Source organism: Hylobates moloch, unplaced genomic scaffold (assembly GCF_009828535.3).
Source record: "Hylobates moloch isolate HMO894 unplaced genomic scaffold, HMol_V3 SCAFFOLD_36, whole genome shotgun sequence".
In the NCBI taxonomy this organism is placed as follows: domain Eukaryota; kingdom Metazoa; phylum Chordata; class Mammalia; order Primates; family Hylobatidae; genus Hylobates; species Hylobates moloch.
This window is the reverse complement of record NW_026652311.1, coordinates 1,938,180-1,959,376: the sequence shown is the minus strand read 5'-3', so window position 1 is coordinate 1,959,376 and position 21,197 is coordinate 1,938,180. Positions and strand designations below refer to the sequence as shown.

Sequence of the window (21,197 nt, the reverse complement as noted above, 5' to 3'; positions counted from 1 at the left end):
TCTATACCTTTGTTCTCATCTGCTTTCTGTTTAAGAATTTCCCAACATTTGCAGTATATTCATGGTGATGCAGTATCAAAGACTGGGCTACATATAGAAAACAACTTTGGGATGAGGGTTGTTAAAGCCCTGTAAAGAGATTTTCCCTGAAAATATTAATATAGTCTGAAAGGGCATGAGTCGGACACCCTATCAGTATTTTCCAGTTCCTGATTTGATGATTCACATCCATAGGGTATGTAAAATACTTCCCCAAATCATTTAAAATCTAACTTTAGCAAACAGCTACAATAATTGAAAAAGCCAATCCCCTATGGAATTTTAAAAATAAAATTGGTAAAGATGTGAATAAATTCTGGTAATATACTACCAGTGACACATCCTGAATCATGCCCTGATTAGCCCCTTGTCACCTCTGCAGCTCTTCTTCTGATTTCCATCATCCAAGTGAAACAGCCATAGAGGGATTCTTTTCTGAAAGGAGACTTCACTTTAGAAGGGGCAACACGGCCTGGTGCGGTGGCTCACGCCTGTAATCCCAGCACTTTGGGAGGCCGAGACAAGCGGATCACCTGAGGTCAGGAGTTCACGACCAGCCTGGCCAACATGGGGAAACCCCCTCTCTACTAAAAATACAAAAATTAGCCGGGCATGGTGGTGCACGCCTGTAATCCCAGCTACTCGGGAGGCTGAGGCAGGAGAATCACCTGAACCCAGGAAGCAGAGTTTGCAGTGAGCCAGGATCGTGACGTTGCACTCCTAACTTGGGTGACAAAGCAAGACTCCATCTCAAAAAAAAAAAAAAGCAACACAATTTTGGTATTAATTTTCTAAATCCTTTTTGTTCATTCGTTTAGGAAACATTCCTTGAACACCTGCTGTATTAGGCAAAGTGGACATAACAAACAACCCCAAAACTTCAGTGCCTTAAAATAATATACCTGTGTTTTTTCCTCATGTCGCAGTATAATGCAAGTCATGAGGAACACACTTCTTGCAGAATTTAGAGACCCAGATTCCTTTAACTTTGTGGTTTGCCCTTTTTGAGTCCTTGATTGAACCAGTAGATGGGGAAAGAGAGTGAGGATTACATGAGGGTTTTTTTTTAATAGGCCAGCTGTGGAAACATTATACACATCACTTAGGCTCACATTCCATTAGCCCGAACTCAGGTAAACAGCCACACTTAAGTGCCAGGGAGACTAGAAAATGTAGTCTGGCTAAAGATACATGAAGTAAACACTGACAATTTCTGTCACAACTGCTGTGTGCCCGGCTCTCAAGGAGACAAGTATATGTTCTTCAGTGAAGAGAATAAAGTGCTGTACATCCCATAAAGAGGGTATTTAAGTACCTATGGAAAAAAGAAGCAACAGTTATATCCACTTGGGGACAAAGGGTGTTGATTGGGGAAGGCTTCACGGAAGAGAGTGATATTTGAAGTAAAACTTTCTGGTAGGATTTTTTTCAGCAAGAAAGTGAGAATGGGCACCCCAGCAGTAACAAAGGTATAGCAATTCAAACTAAAGGCACTGTGGCCCAGCAAGGTTAGATTATATAGATCCTTGGAGTGAGAAAGGAGAAGTAGTAAATGATGACATTGAAAGGTTACATTGAGATCAGGCTGTGAAGGGCTTTTTTTTTTTAATTGATACATAATAGTTGTATGAAGGGTTTTAAATGGTATGTAAAGGATTTAGGGGTGTGTATGTGTGTGTGTGTGTACATGTGTGTATGCAGCAAGGCACCCTCAAGTATTTTTAGCAGACAGTGACATCATATTTGGATTTTAGGAAGGTACATCTATTTATTTAACAATTATTGAACATATCTGTGTCCTAAATACTGTGCTTACTGCTAAGGATACAAAACAATAAACATGTTCCTTGTTCTGGTGGTAATATGGAGGGTTCATTGGAAGTACTAGTATTAGAAGTACAGAGATCATATAGGAGCTCCTTTCTTGTTCAAAGTAAAAAGAAATGAGGTCTCGAATGTGAGTATTGGCAATGAAATGGAAAGGAGTGAATGGATTCTAGATATAATTTGTGGAGTTGGATCCAAAAGAACTGCTGGTTCTGGTACAATCAGCTGGTACTGCATAAGAATAAGAGTTGAAGGAAAATGTCATAGAGGTTTTCAATCTGAGAGATTAGTTGGCTGGTGAAAATATGACATGCTAAGGGAAGAGCATCAGGTTTGAGAGATAGATTGTGAGTTCAGCTGTGGATGTGATTTTGAAATATCTGTTTGGCAGTGTCCAGGAAGTAATTGGAAAAAAACAGTTCTGGTGATCAGGAGAGGGACCATAGATAGTAGGTATGGCTATGATAGACATGTGTTACAATTTAGACCTTCTATATACAGCCCAAGAATAGAACGCCAAGAAGGCAAAGGTAAGCAAAAGAAACAGCAGCCCAAAAAGGCTGACAAATAATTATCAGAATTAGGAGAGCATTTCCAGAAAGATGTGGTTGGTTCACTGCTTTTTTGTTTTTGTGTTTTGTTTGTGTTTTTATATATATATATATAGGATAAAACTGAGTTAACCTAAATTTGGTTCTTACAGACTTTGGGGGACTGTTGAAAATGCTGTGGGGGCAAAAGCTGGTGGGAACAAGAAAAGGCAGTAGCTTGGTTAAAAGAAGAGTAAATGTTTTACAGGATTTGTGAGACGTGAATATATTTATAGTCTGAGGGTAGGGAAGAGAGAGTTTGAACCTTAAGCAAACAGAATCCTGAAGGGTATGAAAAGGAATATGTTCTAAAGTGCAAATGGATGGGTTTACTTTCTGAAACAAGCCAAAGAAGGATTGATGAACGTAAAAGTTTGGAGTCACATGGAAGTGAGTCTGAGAAAATATAAGGGAGTGTGGGGAGTTGGTATGGGGTTATTGCCATTTGTAGTAAAGACAGCGTAGTAAGTTGTAGGGAATGAGAATGGACACTAACTATGGATGCTGACTGAGGAGGAGCAATACAGAAACATCCATGTTAATTTCTAAAATACTGGTTTTTGGTAGAGTCAATAAATAGCATGTATACACTGTTTCATAGGGAGCCTCTGCAGCAAAAATAGAAAAAAAATGGTCAAATGTGTTATAGGTTGGTACAAAATTAATTACAGTTTTTGCTATTTTAATGGTTTTTGCCATTAAAATAACAAAAACTGCAATTACTAAAAATGGCAAAAACCACAATTACTTTTGCACTAACCTAATAGCAACAGCTTAGCAAAACAACAGAGGAAGTAGGGTGTCTATAAGCATGGAATAGAAATGACTTTCTTGGGGTCCAGGGTGGGTAGTGAAGGAAGTGAAGCCTAGTGGGGACAGTTAGCCTGGGAGAGTGGAAGAACCAAGGGATTGGAACTTGTGTACAAGATTAGTAAAAGATGTAATTACTTTGGTAAATGAAGTGCTTAATAGTAGATCCTGGTATCCAAACAGGATCATGAATCATTAGAGCAAGTCTGACCACTTGTTCGTTATGCTCTTTGGTGTCAAATTTCATGGCACATCTAGTAAGATTCAGTATCCCTGTTTGTAAAATGGGATTACCACCTTTTTGAGAATACAAAAATTTGCAGAATAAATTAAATCACATATGAATGCCATGAGTTCTTCCTTTATTCACACTTAAATCATAATATTATAAAGCAGTCAGAAAGACAAAAAGAACATTTTTTCCAGATTTCCTTAACAGTCAATGAGGAGTTTATCCTAAGGACTCAATTTAAGTAATTGTTCCCTTCAAGTGAACTCAGATTCTTTATGGAGTACATATTGGTTGTTGGCAAAATTTTCAAATGTGTGCTTTTAAGATTAATTATTATCTATACTATTTCAACATAATTCAAAAGATTTTCTATTTATACACATGTACACACACATATATTTGGAGCTCTTGATTGACAGTTTGAAGCTCAATTACATAAAATATTTAACCACAGCACCAGAGCCATTTGCAGTTTAAAAAAAACATATAATATTCCTATGAATTGTCCATGTATAGCAACAAATCAGTAAGAAAGGATAAACTAGCATAGTGAAATAGATAAATCAGATTTAGGCAGGCTAGTTTATTGAATTTAAATTGTGCCCAGTTGGCCCAAGAGCTATATATAAGCAATCCATCTTACGTTGTTAATGGAGGTTCTTGAAATCCACCTGATGTTTGCATTATTAAATTTCAGTCTAATGAGCCCTGCTAATACATATTGAAGATGGTTGTAAGGAGTAGAATGTGAATCTGAGCGGGATAATTTGAAAGAAACATAAGCTGAGCATTTTACATGACTCAAGGGGTATATCTACAATTACACATATAACCAAAATTGAATTTAAATGGAATTTCTATTATCCTTGTCCTTCTACCAGGGAGAATAAAGTGTAAATGAAGTAAAAGTCTTTAGAGTTACTGGTGGTTTGTTTTTATTATCTAATTTAATAGATTCTTGCAATGATATGGAGTGGCATAAAAGTTTTAATATTTCATGACTTTAAATGCAGTCTAAGTATATATAAAAGCTTGTAAATGGAAACAGATGTCTGTGTAATTGGATATAGTACTTCATAACACCATTATATAAGTTTTATACTTTAAGAAAGTGTCAATATTAATGTTAAAGAAAAATCAAACTTTGAAGAAGAATAGTTTTGTGTGTGACATGTATTTTATATAAATTCCCCCTTTAAGCCAGTCTTTATACTTCTAAAGGATGTGTTGATTTTGCATAGGAAAAATATATGCAGCAAAAAATTGAAGAGTAAAAAGGTTTATTTTTTAAATCACAGTTTACATTGCTGTTATTATTATAATAAAGGCTCATCCAAAGTTTAATGCTGGCACAGTTTGATTCTTTTTCTTTTGACGAGGCAATACTTTTTTAACTTAATATTTCATCAACTATAATGCTATTAGAGACTTATTTTCACTTAGTTCACTCATCAGGCAGTGAGACGGCAATAAAGGAGAATCGCTCCTTTGAGACATTAATGCTTTGGAATAAATGATGTGCTAGAACAGAAATTTAATTAATTTACAGAGTATATTGATAGTCCCTTGTTACTGTGCTGTATATTTTTAATCTTCCTCAACATCTGTAGTAAAGTGTTTGAAAACCCCTGCAGTTGAGCAACTAGTAGATAATTAAGTAATAAGGGAAGAGGTTTCTAGAGGGAAAGAGATTCTTTTTACCAAATGCTGTCATAACATGAATCAAGAACCACTACTATGATGTGCAATGAACAAAAAAGTATGCTACCTAATTTGATACTGTTTCATAGATATTGCAAGCTTCTTACATTTAAAATGAGAACTGTAGCTTAAGAACTTTCCTCCAAAATTTAAAGCAAATGCATTACACTGATACATCAGATGACTTTTAATGACAAACAACTTTTCCCAATTCATATGTCATCATTTAAATGTGTCTTGCTTAAATTCATTTTCCCTTTAGTACAGAGATTGTCTTGAAGGAAGCCTCAAAAATTCTAAATAAATATTCTGAATATTTATTCTGAATAAAGAATATAAAATATGTATTTCAGATGTTCAACTGCCTTGTTTCTTTCTTGTGATTACTTCGTGGAAAATAAGTAATGAATTTCTAGTCCCTTTAACCAATATTTTCACTTTAAATATGGGCATAAAATAAGTACAAAAATTGTATTGTTTTTGTTTCAGCAAAAGCTGATGAAGCATTGAAAGCCAAAGAAAGAAATGAGGAAGAAGCAAAGAGAAGAAAGGAGGAAGGTAAAGGCATGTGTTCATTTTTCTCTGAGAAATCACTATTTGGCTGTATTTCCTGAATAAACCATAGAATATAATCTAATGCCTTAAGGGTTATTACTTCATGCTGTTTCATGAACCAAAACTATGACACAATAGCACACTATATTCATTGTCTTGGACACTAATGTTTGCTCTCATAAGATTAGTTTATAAGCATCCTATTATGTATTCTGGGAAATTGGGAGGAGATAAGATTATATGGTAGTGCTGATGTTGGTTTGTTCCTTCTGAGTTTTATAGTTAAAAAATTATCAAAATCAATCACAGAAATAGATTGAACCTTATCCATAGATTTTGAAATATTTCAGTAGTGATGAAGAAAAGTCCTCTTGCCAATAAAACTTTTTTAAGAGTTGAGAGAACACTGAAATTCAAAATGTCATAAATAGTTATATGAAATCCATGTCTTAATTTTTAAAGATATTCTTTTTAAAAAACAACATTTAGGCCATTCCCCCAAAATATTATCAAAACAAATCTAACACATTTTTATCCCCTCTAACAAATTTTTATTTTCCCTTTAATTTGCTATCTGTGATTTACGTGAGTGAAAATTTTGCATTTTTTTCTTCACGGGGGATTATATACATATACTGTTCTAAATTACAGTGCTTAAAGCAAGATTCAGGCAAATCTTTCTCAGTGAGTTAAGTTGATGATCTGCTTAGACTGGCAATCATGTCACTTTACTGGCTAATTTCACAGGGTAGCTATTTCCTCTTGTGAGCTTTTGAGAAGTTGAAGTCTGATAATATGTGCCAGAATTTGGACTTTGAGTGCTGTAGTCAAAATCTGAAAGTTGAAATTTTGCCTTAGTAGGTACCTGTGTTTTATTGTAACAACCAGAAGATAATTTGAACTTCCCGGCCACTACATGGAAGCTGAGATTCAGTAAACCCAAAGTATAATGGTTTAGAATGCTTAAAACCCATCAGAGCCATCCTCAAACCAAGCCAAACAAAAACAAAAACAAAAACAAAAAAAACTGTAGATTTAAGTGGCAGATCCCTACAAATAAGTCGATTCAAACTAAATGTGGATGAATTTGTACACATACAGTATAGTGTTCTTACCTTACTTGACCCCCAAATATCCTGGCTTTATGCTCTTTTCCAGGATCAACTAATTTTATGGTATACTGAGAAAAAAATGAATTTCAGTAGCAAGATTCCTCAATAGAATTATCTTCTTTTGGATCTCTTGGCATTGTTAATGAAAGCAAGCTATCTGATTTCAGTTATCCTTATGATGTGCCCATAGTACAAATAGATGTAAGACTAAATGCGAATGTGTCTAAGCAAATTATAATTTTTAAGTACTGCTATGTTGTGTGGCATTCTGATCAATGTAACTAATTAATAACAGCGGCCCTTATAAAACACTGTGGTACTGTAAATCACATGTGTAGTGCTTATGACCAAGCAACACAGTGAAAATATGTTGTAGTGGTTATTAGCCTAATCCTATTAATTCAGATCTTAATTGGAGTCTTAATCATTTGAAAATGAATGGCAGTGAGAGTAATCACAGATATTGAAATTTCAAGGTGATTTGTTTTTATGGAAAAAAAAATATGAATGCTTATCTTAGCAAAAGAAACTTTTTTAATACTTCAGAACTCCTCATTTATATGTTGACAGTTGATATTTCTACATCTCTCTTGTTTTCATTAAATTAGCTCTAAGCATCTTTTAAAAGACATTTGGTTAAGAATTTCTTAAGTAACTATAGATACTTGAACATTATAATTCTTTGTAAAGTAATTTTTAATTTAGACTTTTCACTAAACCACACTGACCTTATACTTAGTCTGCAATATACAGTACCTTTTTTCTTTCAGTTCCTGAGAATTGTTGAAAAAGCATATTCCTCCAATCGTAGCTGTTTTAATTAGCATCTTTAAAAATCTAGCATTCTAACTAGAGTATAAACTACAGGATTATAGAGGACTTAGTATCCACAATGCCTAACACATAGTAGAAACTCAGTTTCTTGAATTGTTGCATGATGAATGAATAAATCAATGACCAATTTCCCTTTATTCTTTTAAATTCATGCTAAGTAGCTTATTTTGAGCTTGCAGTGGGATTCCAAATAATCTCACTGAAAGTATAACCCAACTTTGTTAAGGGCTTTTCTAAGATAGCCCATAACTATTAAGCTATTGCTCTAATAATTTAGAGCATGCAAAATTAAACCAAGGAATGTCAAAATACTGTCAAAATTTGCTAAACTATTTGCTAGATTCCTTGTTGTTGTTATTTGCTTCCAAATTTTTTTCTCTTGAGTTGTCTAGATACTTGAATGCTATCAAATTAACAGTTCCCTGAGAGTAATTAATGTATAAGCTACATTTATTTTATTTCATATAATTAGTCTAACTGCAAATTGAAACCTTAGATCAGTATGCATGTGTGTATATAGTTCTGTATCTGAAAGAATAAAAATCCTTTATTTTCAGTCTGTAAGCCACTAGTAATTCACTGTCACATCCTTTATACAATTCATCTCTTAATTTCTCAGCATGCTGATATGCAATACAGAGTTGAAAGCATTGCGAAAATGTAGATAAATGTTGTCTACCCAGCTCCCTTTATCCAGTCTCTGTTATCTCAGAAAAGCTATTATATTAGCATAGCAAGATCTGTGCCATGCAAATTCATTCTATTATGCAGTCTTCCTTTGAGTGTTCTTAAATCAATAACATAATTATGTTTGCAAGTATTGCATCCAAAATAAAAGTCAGGCTGCACACCAAAACTGGTCCAGGATGACTACTTTGCCTTCCAGCCTTTAAACAATGGGGGCCCATTTAGAGTGCACTTCATGGTCCTTATATAGTTCAGTTGATTTTTCCACTTAGTAAATATTGCTGGTACATTGGAGATAGGTGCTCACTCTTGAGCCACTAATTCTTCCCACTTTAGTTGTTATAGGAATGTTGTATCTTTCAGTAAAGGTCAACTAAATATTTAAAGTTTAAGTTTACAATGTCCCTTTTTTTCTAATTCTAGATTATAATTTAGGAAAAATGAATAGTATTAAATTTTTCCGTTCTGTTTTCTTTCTTATTCTTTGACTTAATAAATGACTTTCTCTTTTTCTCTGTATGTATTTGAAAATGTTCTAACTATACTTTTAATGTATATAATTAAAAAGCATTTTAACTTCTTCTGTTTCTATTATTGAATGCATTAGCATAACTGCTTGGATTTTCTGTGTATTTTTATATTTAATTTGGTATGCATTTAAGGGTGCTAATTATGTTTTAAATCCTTTGTAAGCATAGTTGTCCTTTGCATTTGACTTCTCTCTAATATGAATTTCCTATTTGTGGTATAAGTATTCTTATAAATACTTATAAATTTGTGGTATAGGTATTCTTATAAATAAGAATTCCTATTTGAATTCTTTTTCCCCTTGTGTTTATTCAAAACAGCTTTACCCATCTGTTAGTTTTTTTACTTCAAATATTTTTTGTTTCCAAAAGTGTTAGGCAGCCCTTTCTAAATTATTCGTGGGAATGGTGGACAGTGGAAATATGAACATAATAAAAGGCAGTTCATGTAAAGACAGCGCAGTCCTCAAGTCTCATTTATTTAAGTTTAAATTCATCAAATCTTTTGCCAGAGCTGATTGACGAGAAGTAAAATAGATTAGCCTTAATTTCTTTTTCTTTTTTCTTTCTTAATAATCGTTCAGTGAAGGTGAGGTAAAGAGTACTAGTAACTGAAAGGCAAGGTGGTTGCCAGACAATGTTCTAAGTATTCTACCTATTAACTGTCTTAATCATCATGAACTCTATACAGTTTGTGCTATTATCCCTGTACAACAGGGAGGATAGGAAACAAAGGCACAGTGCTTAATAGCTTGCTCTGTAGCTAATAAGTGGTGAAGCCAGGATACAAACCCAGGCAGTCAGACTCCAGTACACATTTCCCTCTTTAAATAGCCTGCATAAATCACAACCCTTAGAATCAGTGCTCAAAAATAATATAATTCTCTCTCTTATCCTTTGCCTTCCCCTCTGGAGCCTGCCCTCCAGCTCCTAGGAAGTTGCTTACTGTAAAGTTTTCCTGTCCTAACTTAGATCTAGATCCGTACTAGGTTGCCTCACTTGAGTTTCTGGGACACCCAATAGGCGAGGTACTCCAGTTAGAGGCACATTTTGTCAGGGTGTCTGTGTCCTTTTTGCATAATCTCTATCTGCTTTTCTCCTACAGACTGCCTGGTCAATGTAAGATATTCATAGTGTGTCCTCCACACCTAGCCTTAAGAATCTGGACCAGAGACCAACCTAAGCATCTAGTTTCTCAGGTTCCTTTCTCTGAGGTTTTGCCTGGCCCCGTGCTTTGTAGTTTCTAGCATAAAACACACTGAGCACCGAGTCTGAGCACACCCAGAGAGAGAACTGTTATAATCCCTTCTTTCCCTGAACTGTGGTTCATCACCTAAGACCCTTTGTTCCTTCTGGATACCCTTTATAAGAAAGTAGGAGTGAAGTTGAAAGGAGAAGTTAGCAGGTACAAGGGCATCATTTAGGAATCACTATTTATTCAGTTTGCATGTAGATCCAAGTAGGTTAGACAAAAGTAACATGATTGTCCTTTCTAGCCCTCATCCTGAATTGGCTACTCATTGTTTTTTGGTTTTTGTTTTGTTTTTTTTTTGAGACGGAGTCTCGCTCTGTCACCCAGGCTGGAGTGCAGTGGCGCAATCTCGGCTCACTGCAAGCTCCACCTCCCGGGTTCACGCCATTCTCCTGCCTCAGCCGCCCAAGTAGCTGGGACTAAAGGCGCCTGCCACCACGCCCGACCAATTTTTTGTATTTTTTTTTAGTAGAGACGGGGTTTCACCATGTTAGCCAGGATGGCCTCGATCTCCTGACCTCGTGATCCGCCCACCTCGGCCTCCCAAAGTGCTGGGATTACAAGCATTAGCCACCGCTCCCGGCCCTGAATTGGCTACTCATTGTAATATGCAATATTATTTCTTTCTTAGATTTAAACATTTGAAAATCCCCCCTTCTTTATCTTACTTTATTAGGTGGTTCCATTGTAAGATTTAAAATGTCCCTTTAAGAAATTTGTGTTTCCTGTGTATCAGATTTAGTAATTCTATTAATATATCTGTCATAATTTTAAAATATTTCTATAGTTTTTTAACACATTAGCTCTAATGTTAGAGTACTGTTTTCTTTAAAAAGTAAACTGCTTAGCCTGAATACATTGCTTCATTGAATATTTTTCCTCAAGTTCTTATTTAGTAAAGAAAAAAGAAAAAGAAAATTCACTCAAGAGCACCCAGTCATTTATCCTAGCCATCTCTCTTATTTCCCTCAGCAGTGATTTGTCCTTTATAATACTCTTGATTATATGTCTGCAAGAACTTGATTGATAAATATTTTTAACCTTTCCCTTAGATTCAGTTTTTTCTATTCCATATTACATAGCATCAACCTGTTTCTCAGTTTCAGCGATTCCAGTAAATGTGTGTTAATTCATTTTTAACTTTTTAACCAAGCAAGGAATCCTTCCTTATTTTCATAATAGCTAAGTCATAGTATTTTTGCTTTATACACATTCAGCTGTACTCTTTATGTAATTGGAAGCCAGTTTAGATCGCATTTTACTTATTTTCAGTAAGATGTTCATGTACATGAAATGCAGATATACTGATACCTATTTTATCATCATTGGGCCTCCAGTGACTGGCTGTCATGTGTTTCCTTACTGATTTAAATATATTCTGTTTACTACAAACACAAATTTCAAAACCAACTCAAAGCTACAGGCTTTCTATTCAATCAGCTACTTACACTATAAATTAAACATTAGGAAGCTGACATACGTATTGAATGCCCACAGGTGTACAATCCTGAGAGTAACTTAGAGAAGCTAGCACAATCTAAGGAATCAATTGTGCTCTACTAGAAATAGCCCTAGCTAGCTTCCTCTGGCTGAAGTAACAGAATGAGGTTCAGAATCTCAGCTCTGCCATTTCCTACCTCTGTGATCAAATAAATCACTTAACCTCACTGCGACTCTAAAGTGGGGAAAATGATAAAAGCTCCCTGGAATCATTATAATATGAAATGGCGATAGTATTTAAAAAGCACTTCAGGCCGGGCATGGTGGCTCACATCTGTAATCCCAGCACTTTGGAAGACCAAGGAAGGAGGGTTGCTTGAGCCCAGGAGTTCAAGACTAGCCTGGGCAACATAGTGAGACCCCGTCTCAAAAAGAAAAAAAATTAGTCAGGCATGGTTGCGCCCATCTGTAATCCCACCTACTCAGGAGGCTGAGGCAGGAGGATCACCTGAGCCCAGAAGTTCGAGGTTCCAGTGAGCTGTGATTAAGTCCGTTAAGAAAAAAAAAAGTCAAGTCAAGCTCTCTCAAGTCCAGAGCTGCTCTCTAGTCTCTTAAGAGAAAAAAATACTTCATAACTAAATATAAACTATTGTTATTACCCAGAATTGCAACACAAAAGAGTATAATGATTATTCTTTTATCTTTCATCCCTTTAGTGACTTTTATCAACTCAAAAAATATTTACTGAATATTCACTACATCCAGGATACTGTTCTAAGCTGTATGAATAGATCAGTCAAAGAGAAAATCAAAGCCCCTATACTCAAAGAGCTTACATTCTAGAGAATAAGGGGAGACAGAAAATAAAAATGAAAACAAATCATAAAATACACTAAATTCAAATAAGGGTTATTGTTTTCACATCCTGTGTGACCTTAGGTAATCCCTTTGAACCAAGTTTCCCCATCTGTTAATAAGTATGATAATAACCTATCTACTGTCTAAATATGTAGTTACATAGTACGTATGAAACCATTTTATAGACTTTATAAAATATTAGTTACTGCTTTTGTCTGTCTGGTTTTTAGCACGATTTGGCATACTCACCATAGTATGCAGAAATGAAAGATATGGTTCTCTGTTGCTCTCAAAGAACTTACAGTCAATTTAGGAAAACATGGCAAATGTACCTGAAATGGTAGCAGAGTACATGATATAGTAATGTATAGTTATGAGCTAAATTGTTTAAGGTTACTAAATGAGACACAAATTTACATTAAAGCAAGGTGTATATTTTTTCTGTTTTCACTAGATTGACCTTACTGAAACTTCAGAAACTGTATTTTGTATGTTTCTTTCCAAGATGAGTATAAAATTTATTTTACTTGGCTAAGTTTTCTGTGTTTTTATAGTAACAATTAAATACTAGCACAGAAGCAACTCCATTTGATCGTATTATTACTATTACCTGTGAGGAAAAATTCTTTTCTTTTCTTTTTTTTTTTTTTTTTTTTTTTTTTTTTTTTTTGAGACGGAGTCTCGCTCTGTCGCCCAGGCTGGAGTGCAGTGGTGCAATCTCGGCTCACTGCAAGCTCCACCTCCCGGGTTCACGCCATTCTCCTGCCTTAGCCTCCCGAGTCGCTGGGACTACAGGCACCTGCCACCATACCCAGCTAATTTTTTGTATTTTTAGTAGAGGTGGGGTTTCACCTTGTTAGCCAGGATGGTCTCGCTCTCCTGACCTCGTGATCTGCCCACTTCGGCCTCCCAAAGTGCTGGGATTACAGGCGTGAGCCACCGCGCCCGGCCAGAAAAATTTTCTACAAATACATTTCATGATCTTTTTCAAGCTAGCTCTAAGTAACTCAAGTATTAAAGCCTATACCACTTACCATAGCAGACACTTTTATTGAAAAATTTCTGTCATTAAACACTTTATTTTCTCAATTTAGCAGCATTAGCTTGATTCTAATTATCCTGAGATAAAAGCACTCCTTGGTGACTACACTCCTGCTTTCTTTCAAAATCGTTCGATTCAGATGTTATTTTTAAAGAAGTTTGGGCCGGGCGCGGTGGCTCACACTTGTAATCCCAGCACTTCGGGAGGCCGAGGCAGGCGGATCACGAGGTCAGGAGATCGAGACCACGGTGAAACCCCGTCTCTACTAAAAAAATACAAAAAATTAGCCGGGCGTGGTGGCGGGCGCCAGTAGTCCCAGCTACTCGGAGAGGCTGAGGCAGGAGAATGACGTGAACCCGGGAGGCGGAGCTTGCAGTGTAGCCGAGATTGCGCCACTGCACTCTAGCCTGGGCAACAGAGCGATACTCTGTCTCAAAAAAAAAAAAAAAAAAAAAAAAGTTTGGCATAGTGATTAAGAGTAATTATCTGCAGCCAAATTTCCCAGATTCAATGCCACTTACTAGCTTTATATCCTTAACCCATGCCTCTGTTTCCTCCTCTATACAATGAGGCTAATGAAAATATTTGCTCACTGGAGTGAATGTAAAGCACTTAGAATAATGCCTGACAGGTAGTAGGTAATATTATTATATAAGTGTTTGTTCTAGTATACTTCAACTCTCTATAAAATTGTACCTGTTTTTACCTTCACAGCATCTTAATTTTAGTATAAAAGTGTGAGATTCTCATTCTTTCTTAGCATAAAAAAAGAATTGCCTACTGAAAAAATTTAACACCTTTACAAAATTAATTAAAAATTTGATAAAATTGAATCACAAGGCTAAACAGTGGATAAAATTTTCACTAAGATTTATTCTGATGAGTTTGTATCCAAATAACAAGGAAAATATATAGACGAAGAATATAGTCGCAATCATTATTTGGTATATTACAACTTTCTTTTTTATTTTAAAAGTTTCTGTGACTCACTTCCTGTGTGTCCATTTCGTTATATGAAGGGGAGAATATATCACATAAAAAACTTTGATTTTGTCTATCTGTTTACTCTGACAGGTCTCACCCAACAGATCTAGCTTCTTCTTAAGGCCAGTTCTTGATAATGATAGTAACATATCATCTCTCTGAGGGAAAATACTTGTCTCTTTACTAAGCCAGGAAGACCCACATCTAGTTGATCTAAAAACTACATTATGTTTTATAGTTACTAGTGTAAAAGATGGCCAAGAATTATAATTTTATAATAGTTACATTTAATTCAGTCATCCTAAAGTCTACTACATCTTCTAATTTTAGAAATGCTACTAAAAGAGTGCCTTTAAAGGAAACTGTGCTGCAAAAATGATTCCCATGATGCATATATGATTCCTGTCTGTGGAATCAAAAGCTGAAGATGCATCAGTTAATACCATGCAAAGTCTTATACTATACTTCACCATATTCTTTGCAAAATGAAACAGTATAGCAGAGATCGAATAGAATGGTTATAGCTAAAGGCTGTATAATATGTTTGAACGATCTACACTTATTGAGAAGAAAACTGATGTTGAGTTAAATAAGCTGGCAACACTGTCTACCCGTCAAGTTATCTTAAATTTAATTTTTAGCAGAAATAAGGAGATATATCTATTTACTAAAAATAAAAAACATACCAGTGTTCACATCAGGAAAACAAGTTGGCAAGTGCCTGAATCAGGCTCTGTTGATATAAAATGATGATGATGACTTAGCCAAAGTAAAAATATTCTGCCTTAATTACAGGACTAGCATTTGGAAATTGTAATTACCTATTAACAGAAAACAGATGAAATTCAAATATTCTTTGAAACTTACATTGTTAGCATTAGTAAGACTCAAGTCTTATTAATAACTTTAATGATGTCAGAATGTGTTCACTATAACAAATTATTAGCTCTGTTAAAAGAAATTAGACCAAAACTCCATTTGAGCGTGTGAATATTTATCACATTATCATACTGCATAATCTCTTTGCCCCTAAGATACATGGCTGTAACATATTCAGAGATCAGTACTCTAAGGATACTAAATTACTGATTACATGCTAATATGTATTTTAAATAATGAAGCCAGGTGTGTAGTTTCTAAATAGAAGATTTTATCCCCAAAAAAGTTTTCTTTCCCAATGTATATTGTTAGCATCACTTGCGGACTTATGAACTTTGATATTACTCTTAGAGGTTTAGAGTGGGTATCCAAGAAGAATTGTATTATTGAAAATTTTATGGAAAATTAGCCTTGTTTTTCTGTGCTCTTAGAAACACACACACACACACACACACACACACACACACACACACATATGTAACCATCTTTAATGTAATTGGCCTTTTCTTGAAAGTGTATATAAATTTAGTTTTCTGGGATTATGTGGTCTGCTATGTCCTTTATTTTCTAAAACCATGTTACTAGATGATGGGAGGGGGGTGGGAATGGAGAATTAATACAACATACATGATCAAAATGTTTTCTAAACTACAGTTGTTCCAGTATAATTTAGTTGGTGTAAAATTAAGAAATTGAATGGAGAATATTTCAATTAAGAAATTGAATGGAGAAAACAGTTTATATAAACCTTGATTGTGCAAATTTAGTATGATTTGATAACTTACCACTGTTTTAAAATAGAGAAAGCTGAATTTATGTATATAAAATCATAATCTGATCAATTTTTGACATTTCCACCCTATTACAAACTATTATAATTCAAGATAAACAGCAGGACCCAATCGAAAGCATCTCCAATGCCAAGAAAAAAAAATTATTCTCTGTCATTCCCTATTAGACTGGGTACAGTGCATTAGACAACACATAGGGCAAGAGAGGTTGAGGTAGAACCAAAAGTTAGACTGTACTAGAAGAGATCCAAAGTTCAAGAAACTCACGTAACAAGAATCAGCATCCTAGGCTGGAAAACCAAGCAGACTCTAAGGTAGAGGATTTGAACAATGTTGGACTAGAGCCTGGGCTTTAAAAGCATGAGGCCATAGAGCAAGACTATACATCTGAAGAAGATGCATGAAATGCTGGCCCTAGCCCCAAGAGGCAATGTGTTACTGAGTCTTTTGCCTTCTGAGTCAAGGGCTCTTTCTGTACTCTCCTTAAGGCAGAACTAGTCCCAGGGTGTTGCCAGTGAAGACAAGTCTGCAGTGTGATAGGTAGATTAGGACATAAACTGCAGGCAGAAACAGAGTGATTTGGATATCAACAACACTTCAGTAGCATGGTGACTTTGGGTGAATCATTCAACTTCTAAGTCTTTATTTTTCCATCCATGGAAGAATTTAAACATTAAATTAATGTATGTGAAGCCCTTATCACAGAGCCTAGTATATATTTAGCATTCGGTAGAAGTTAGCTATTGTTATTATAGCAAAAGCAACAGTAATGATGGTATACCACTGGCTAGAGAAGGAGAGATCAGGGTAATGGGATTCAGGCAGTTCCTTGCTCCCTCTTCAAAGTAACAGTATCTTGCTCTGATTTCAGAGAAAATAATTCTGCTTGTGACAAAAGAACATTAATTGATAAAAATACCTTTATAATTTTAAGTAACATACAACTCAGATGCCTACCATGTATTTCTGTATACTGATGGTGAATTCACAGAATTTGCTGTGAATATACAAGTTGGGATGACTCAGACTTTCCTAAGCTATAAACGACTTCTGCAGACTCATTGGGAATGGTAAGAAATTGTTGGAATGAGAGGAAAGGAAAGAATTTAGTCATCTTATTGAATCCTATCCAACCAAGGTAGACGTTATTGCTTGTGATTTGGATTAAGCCCAGCTGTAGTGCTTCTGATGCTGGCAGAGTAAACACCAAAGTCCTAATATGTATCCTCGTTGGGCTTCAGAGCCAAAATACACTAAGACATTTTAGGAAAATACCACATTATGGTTGTTTTTGTGAAACGACAAAAAATACTTTATGTAAACAAAGAATAAGTCACTCTGCAAACAATTATTTAAAAAGCACTAAAATATAGATCACTAAAAAGAAAAACTTTATGTAATAGCAACATTCTAGGTACCTTAGTAATTTTTATTATATTTAGTTATACCCAGCCCTTGTTCCTACCTACCGTATATCAAGTTGGTTTTTAAATCCAAGTTGTTTTATAATTCCAAGATAAGATTGTCTTTTGGGTTTTTTTCTTTTTTTTTTTTTTTTTTTTTTTGAGACGGAGTCTCACTCTGTCGCCCAGGCTGGAGTGCGGTGGCATGATTTCTGCTCACTGCAAGTTCCGCCTCCCAGGTTCACACCATTCTCCTGTCTCAGCCTCCCAAGTAGCTGGGACTACAGGCACCCACCACCACGCCCAGCTAATTTTTTGTATTTTTTAGTAGAGACGGGGTTTCACTGTGTTATCCAAGATGGTCTTGATCTCCTGACCTCATGATCTGCCTGCCTCGGCCTCCCAAAGTGCTGGGATTACAGGCGTGAGCCACCGCACCCAGCCAGATAAGATTGTTTTTTATTCGTTATCATTTTTGAGAACTTTGCAGGTCAGAAGTGCTACTGAACAACACCTACTTTGGGGATTGAAAATAATATCTTCTCTCTGTAAAATAACTTGAAATTGCATTTTCTTAGAAAAAAGAAAATATTCTCACAGACTTTCAACTTCTAAAGCATCATGTTTTTTAAATACAAAACGTACAAGAGGTATATTGTACTTTGCAGTCGAGTACACATGCATATGTATACAAATCTGAAAAAAATACAAAATAATACTTGTCCATTTCCAAATTTTTTTCTGATTCTATTGCATCTTCAACAACACAAAACAAAATCAACCCGCTAATGGGTCATGATGCTCAGTTGGAAAAACACTGCTCTGAAGTAGTTTTCTACTATGTTTCTTCCTTACCCAAATCACTCTCATACTGTAAATATAAAACGATGACTGCATAAATGTCTTCTTTTGAGAAGTGTCTGTTCATATCCTTCACCCACTTTTTGATGGGGTTGTTTGTTTTTTTCTTGTAAATTTGTTTGGGTTCTTTGTAGATTCTGGATATTAGTCCTTTGTCAGATGAGTAGATTGCAAAAATTTTCTCCCATTCGGTAGGTTGCCTGTTCACTCTGATGGTAGTTTCTTTTGCTGTGCAGAAGCTCTTTAGTTTAATTAGATCCCATTTGTCAATTTTGGCTTTTGTTGCCATTGCTTTTGGTGTTTTAGACATGAAGTCCTTGCCCATGCATCACTGGCCATCAGAGAAATGCAAATCAAAACCTCAATGAGATGATATCTCACACCAGTTATAATGACGATCATTAAAAAGTTAGGAAACAACAGGTGCTAGAGAGGATGTGGAGAAATAGGAATACTTTTACACTGTTGGTGGGACTGTAAACTAGTTCAACCATTGTGAAAGACAGTGTGTCAATTCCTCAGGGATCTAGAACTAGAAATACCATTTGACCCAGCCATCCCATTACTGGGTTTATACCCAAAGGATTATAAATCATGCTGCTATAAAGACACGTGCACATGTATGTTTATTGCGGCACTACTCACAATAGCAAAGACTTGGAACCAACCCAAATGTCCAGCAATGATAGACTGGATTAAGAAAATGTGGCACATATACACCATGGAATACTATGCAGCCATAAAAAAGGATGAGTTCATGTCCTTTGTAGGGACATGGATGCAGCTGGAAACCGTCATTCTCAGCAAACTATTGCAAGGACAAAAAACCAAACACCTCATGTTCTCACTCATAGGTCAGAATTGAACAATGAGAACACTTGGACACAGGAAGGGGAACATCACACACCGGGGCCTGTTGTGGGGTGGGGGGAGAGGGGAGGGATAGCATTAGGAGATATACCTAATATAAATGACGAGTTAATGGGTGCAGCACACCAACATGGCACTTGTATACATATGTAACAAACCTGCACGTTGTGCACATGTACCCTAGAAAAAGTATAATTAAAAAAAACAAAAAAGGATGAGAAATGTCCTTTTTCACCTATGATTATATTTAAACTGAAGATAGTAAATTACTTCACATACCAATGGAGTTGTTTTAGGCAAGTTTTTAATGTAAATAAATATAGTAATATAAAATGAAGTTAAGCAATTCAAAATTAGAAGCAACTAGATTTCTTTAAATTGGCATTCTATGTGAACTCAATAAATACTTCTTAACTGATTATAGATCATTTCCTTACAAGTAACTGTGAGCTTCTAGAGGACATTAAGTATTCTTACTTAGGATATTATTGTCTATTAAGTCTATAGTTAATGTAAATTTACAGCTTTTATGTGATATGTTATATGTGTAGGTGATATATTTCTTCACAGCTTTGGTTGGAGTTTATTAAGCTAGGTCAGAAGTACCTTCCCTTGTAGCACTATCTTTCAACACAAATCACTAACCACTAATGGAATTCATGTTAATGTGAATTTGATAATGAAGCCAAATCTGGCTTCATGATGATTTAGAATACGACACTGGGTTTGATTCCAGACCATTCCGATAAAGCAAATATCTCAATAAGGCCAGTCACACTAATTTTTTTGTTTACCATAAAAGTTATGTTTACACTGTACCATAATCCATTAAGTGTGCAATAGCATTATGGTCTAAAAACCAATGTACATACCTTAGTTGAAAACATACTTCATTGCTAAAAAATGCAAACGATCATCTGAGCCTTCAGCAGGTTGTAATCTTTTTGTTGGTGGAAGGTCTTTCCTCAGTGTTGATGGGTGCTCACTGATCAAGGTGGTGGTTGTTGAAGGCTAGCGTGGCTGTGGCCATTTTAAATAAGACAACAATGAAGTTTGCTGCATTGATTGACTCTTCCTATCATGAAAGACTTCTCTACAGCACATGATGCTGTTGGATAGCATTTTATTTATTGTAGAACTTCTTCTTTCAAAAGTTGGAGTCAATCTTTTTAGCCACTTTCTCTGCTCATCTGTAAGAAGCATTCATTCTAGTTTCATGAAGTTGTAGCTATTCAGTCATATCTTCAGGCTCCACTTCTAATTCTAGCCTTTCTCTTTTGCCTAGCTGATACCTACCAATCCTTCAGGTCTCACCTAAAATATCGTATCTTCAGAGGAACTGAATTCTTATGTCATAGCTTGATCAAATCTCCTGCAATGCTCTATTCTAGTACCTTATGCTGTCCTTTCATAGCATTTATCACAGTTGTTGTTTTGGAGGAGAGACGGGGGTGGTTGAGACAGGGTCTTGCTCAGTTGCCCAGCTGAAATGTAGTGGTATGATCTTGGCTCATTGCAGCCTCAACCTCCCAGGCTCAAGACATCCTCCTGCTTCAGCCTCCAGAGTAGCTGGGACTACAGGCAAGCATCATCACACCTGGCTAATTTTTTTTATTTTTTTGTAGACATGAGGTCTCACTATGTTGCCCAGGCTGGTCTTGAACTTTTGGGCTCAAGTGATCCTGCCACCTCAAACTCCCAAAATGCTGGGATTACAGGCATGAGCCACCATGCCCAGCACAATTGTTAATCATTCATTTTCTTCAACAAATATTTATTGAGCCACCTCCTATATGCCAGGCATTGTTTTAATCCTGGGCCTCCAAAACTTGGAGTGCACATTCTAGTGGAAAGAGACAGATAATGAATAAACAAACAAGTAAATGCATGCAGACATACCTTG

At 35.7% G+C, this 21,197-nt stretch overlaps 1 protein-coding gene across 5 annotated transcripts in view; it reads left to right on the top strand.

Moving 5' to 3' along the window:
- LOC116463421 (serine/Arginine-related protein 53) overlaps window positions 1-21,197 on the top strand; it is a 453,415-nt gene that overhangs the window by 351,186 nt on the left and 81,032 nt on the right. For all 5 annotated transcript variants that reach the window (XR_009212055.1, XM_058434631.1, XM_058434633.1 and 2 more), the window contains one exon: window positions 5,689-5,757. Coding sequence is in view for 4 of the 5 variants with exons in the window: in XM_058434631.1 (XP_058290614.1) it covers window positions 5,689-5,757 (69 nt within the window). In the remaining variant the exon portion in view is untranslated. The remainder of the gene's footprint in view (window positions 1-5,688; window positions 5,758-21,197) is intronic.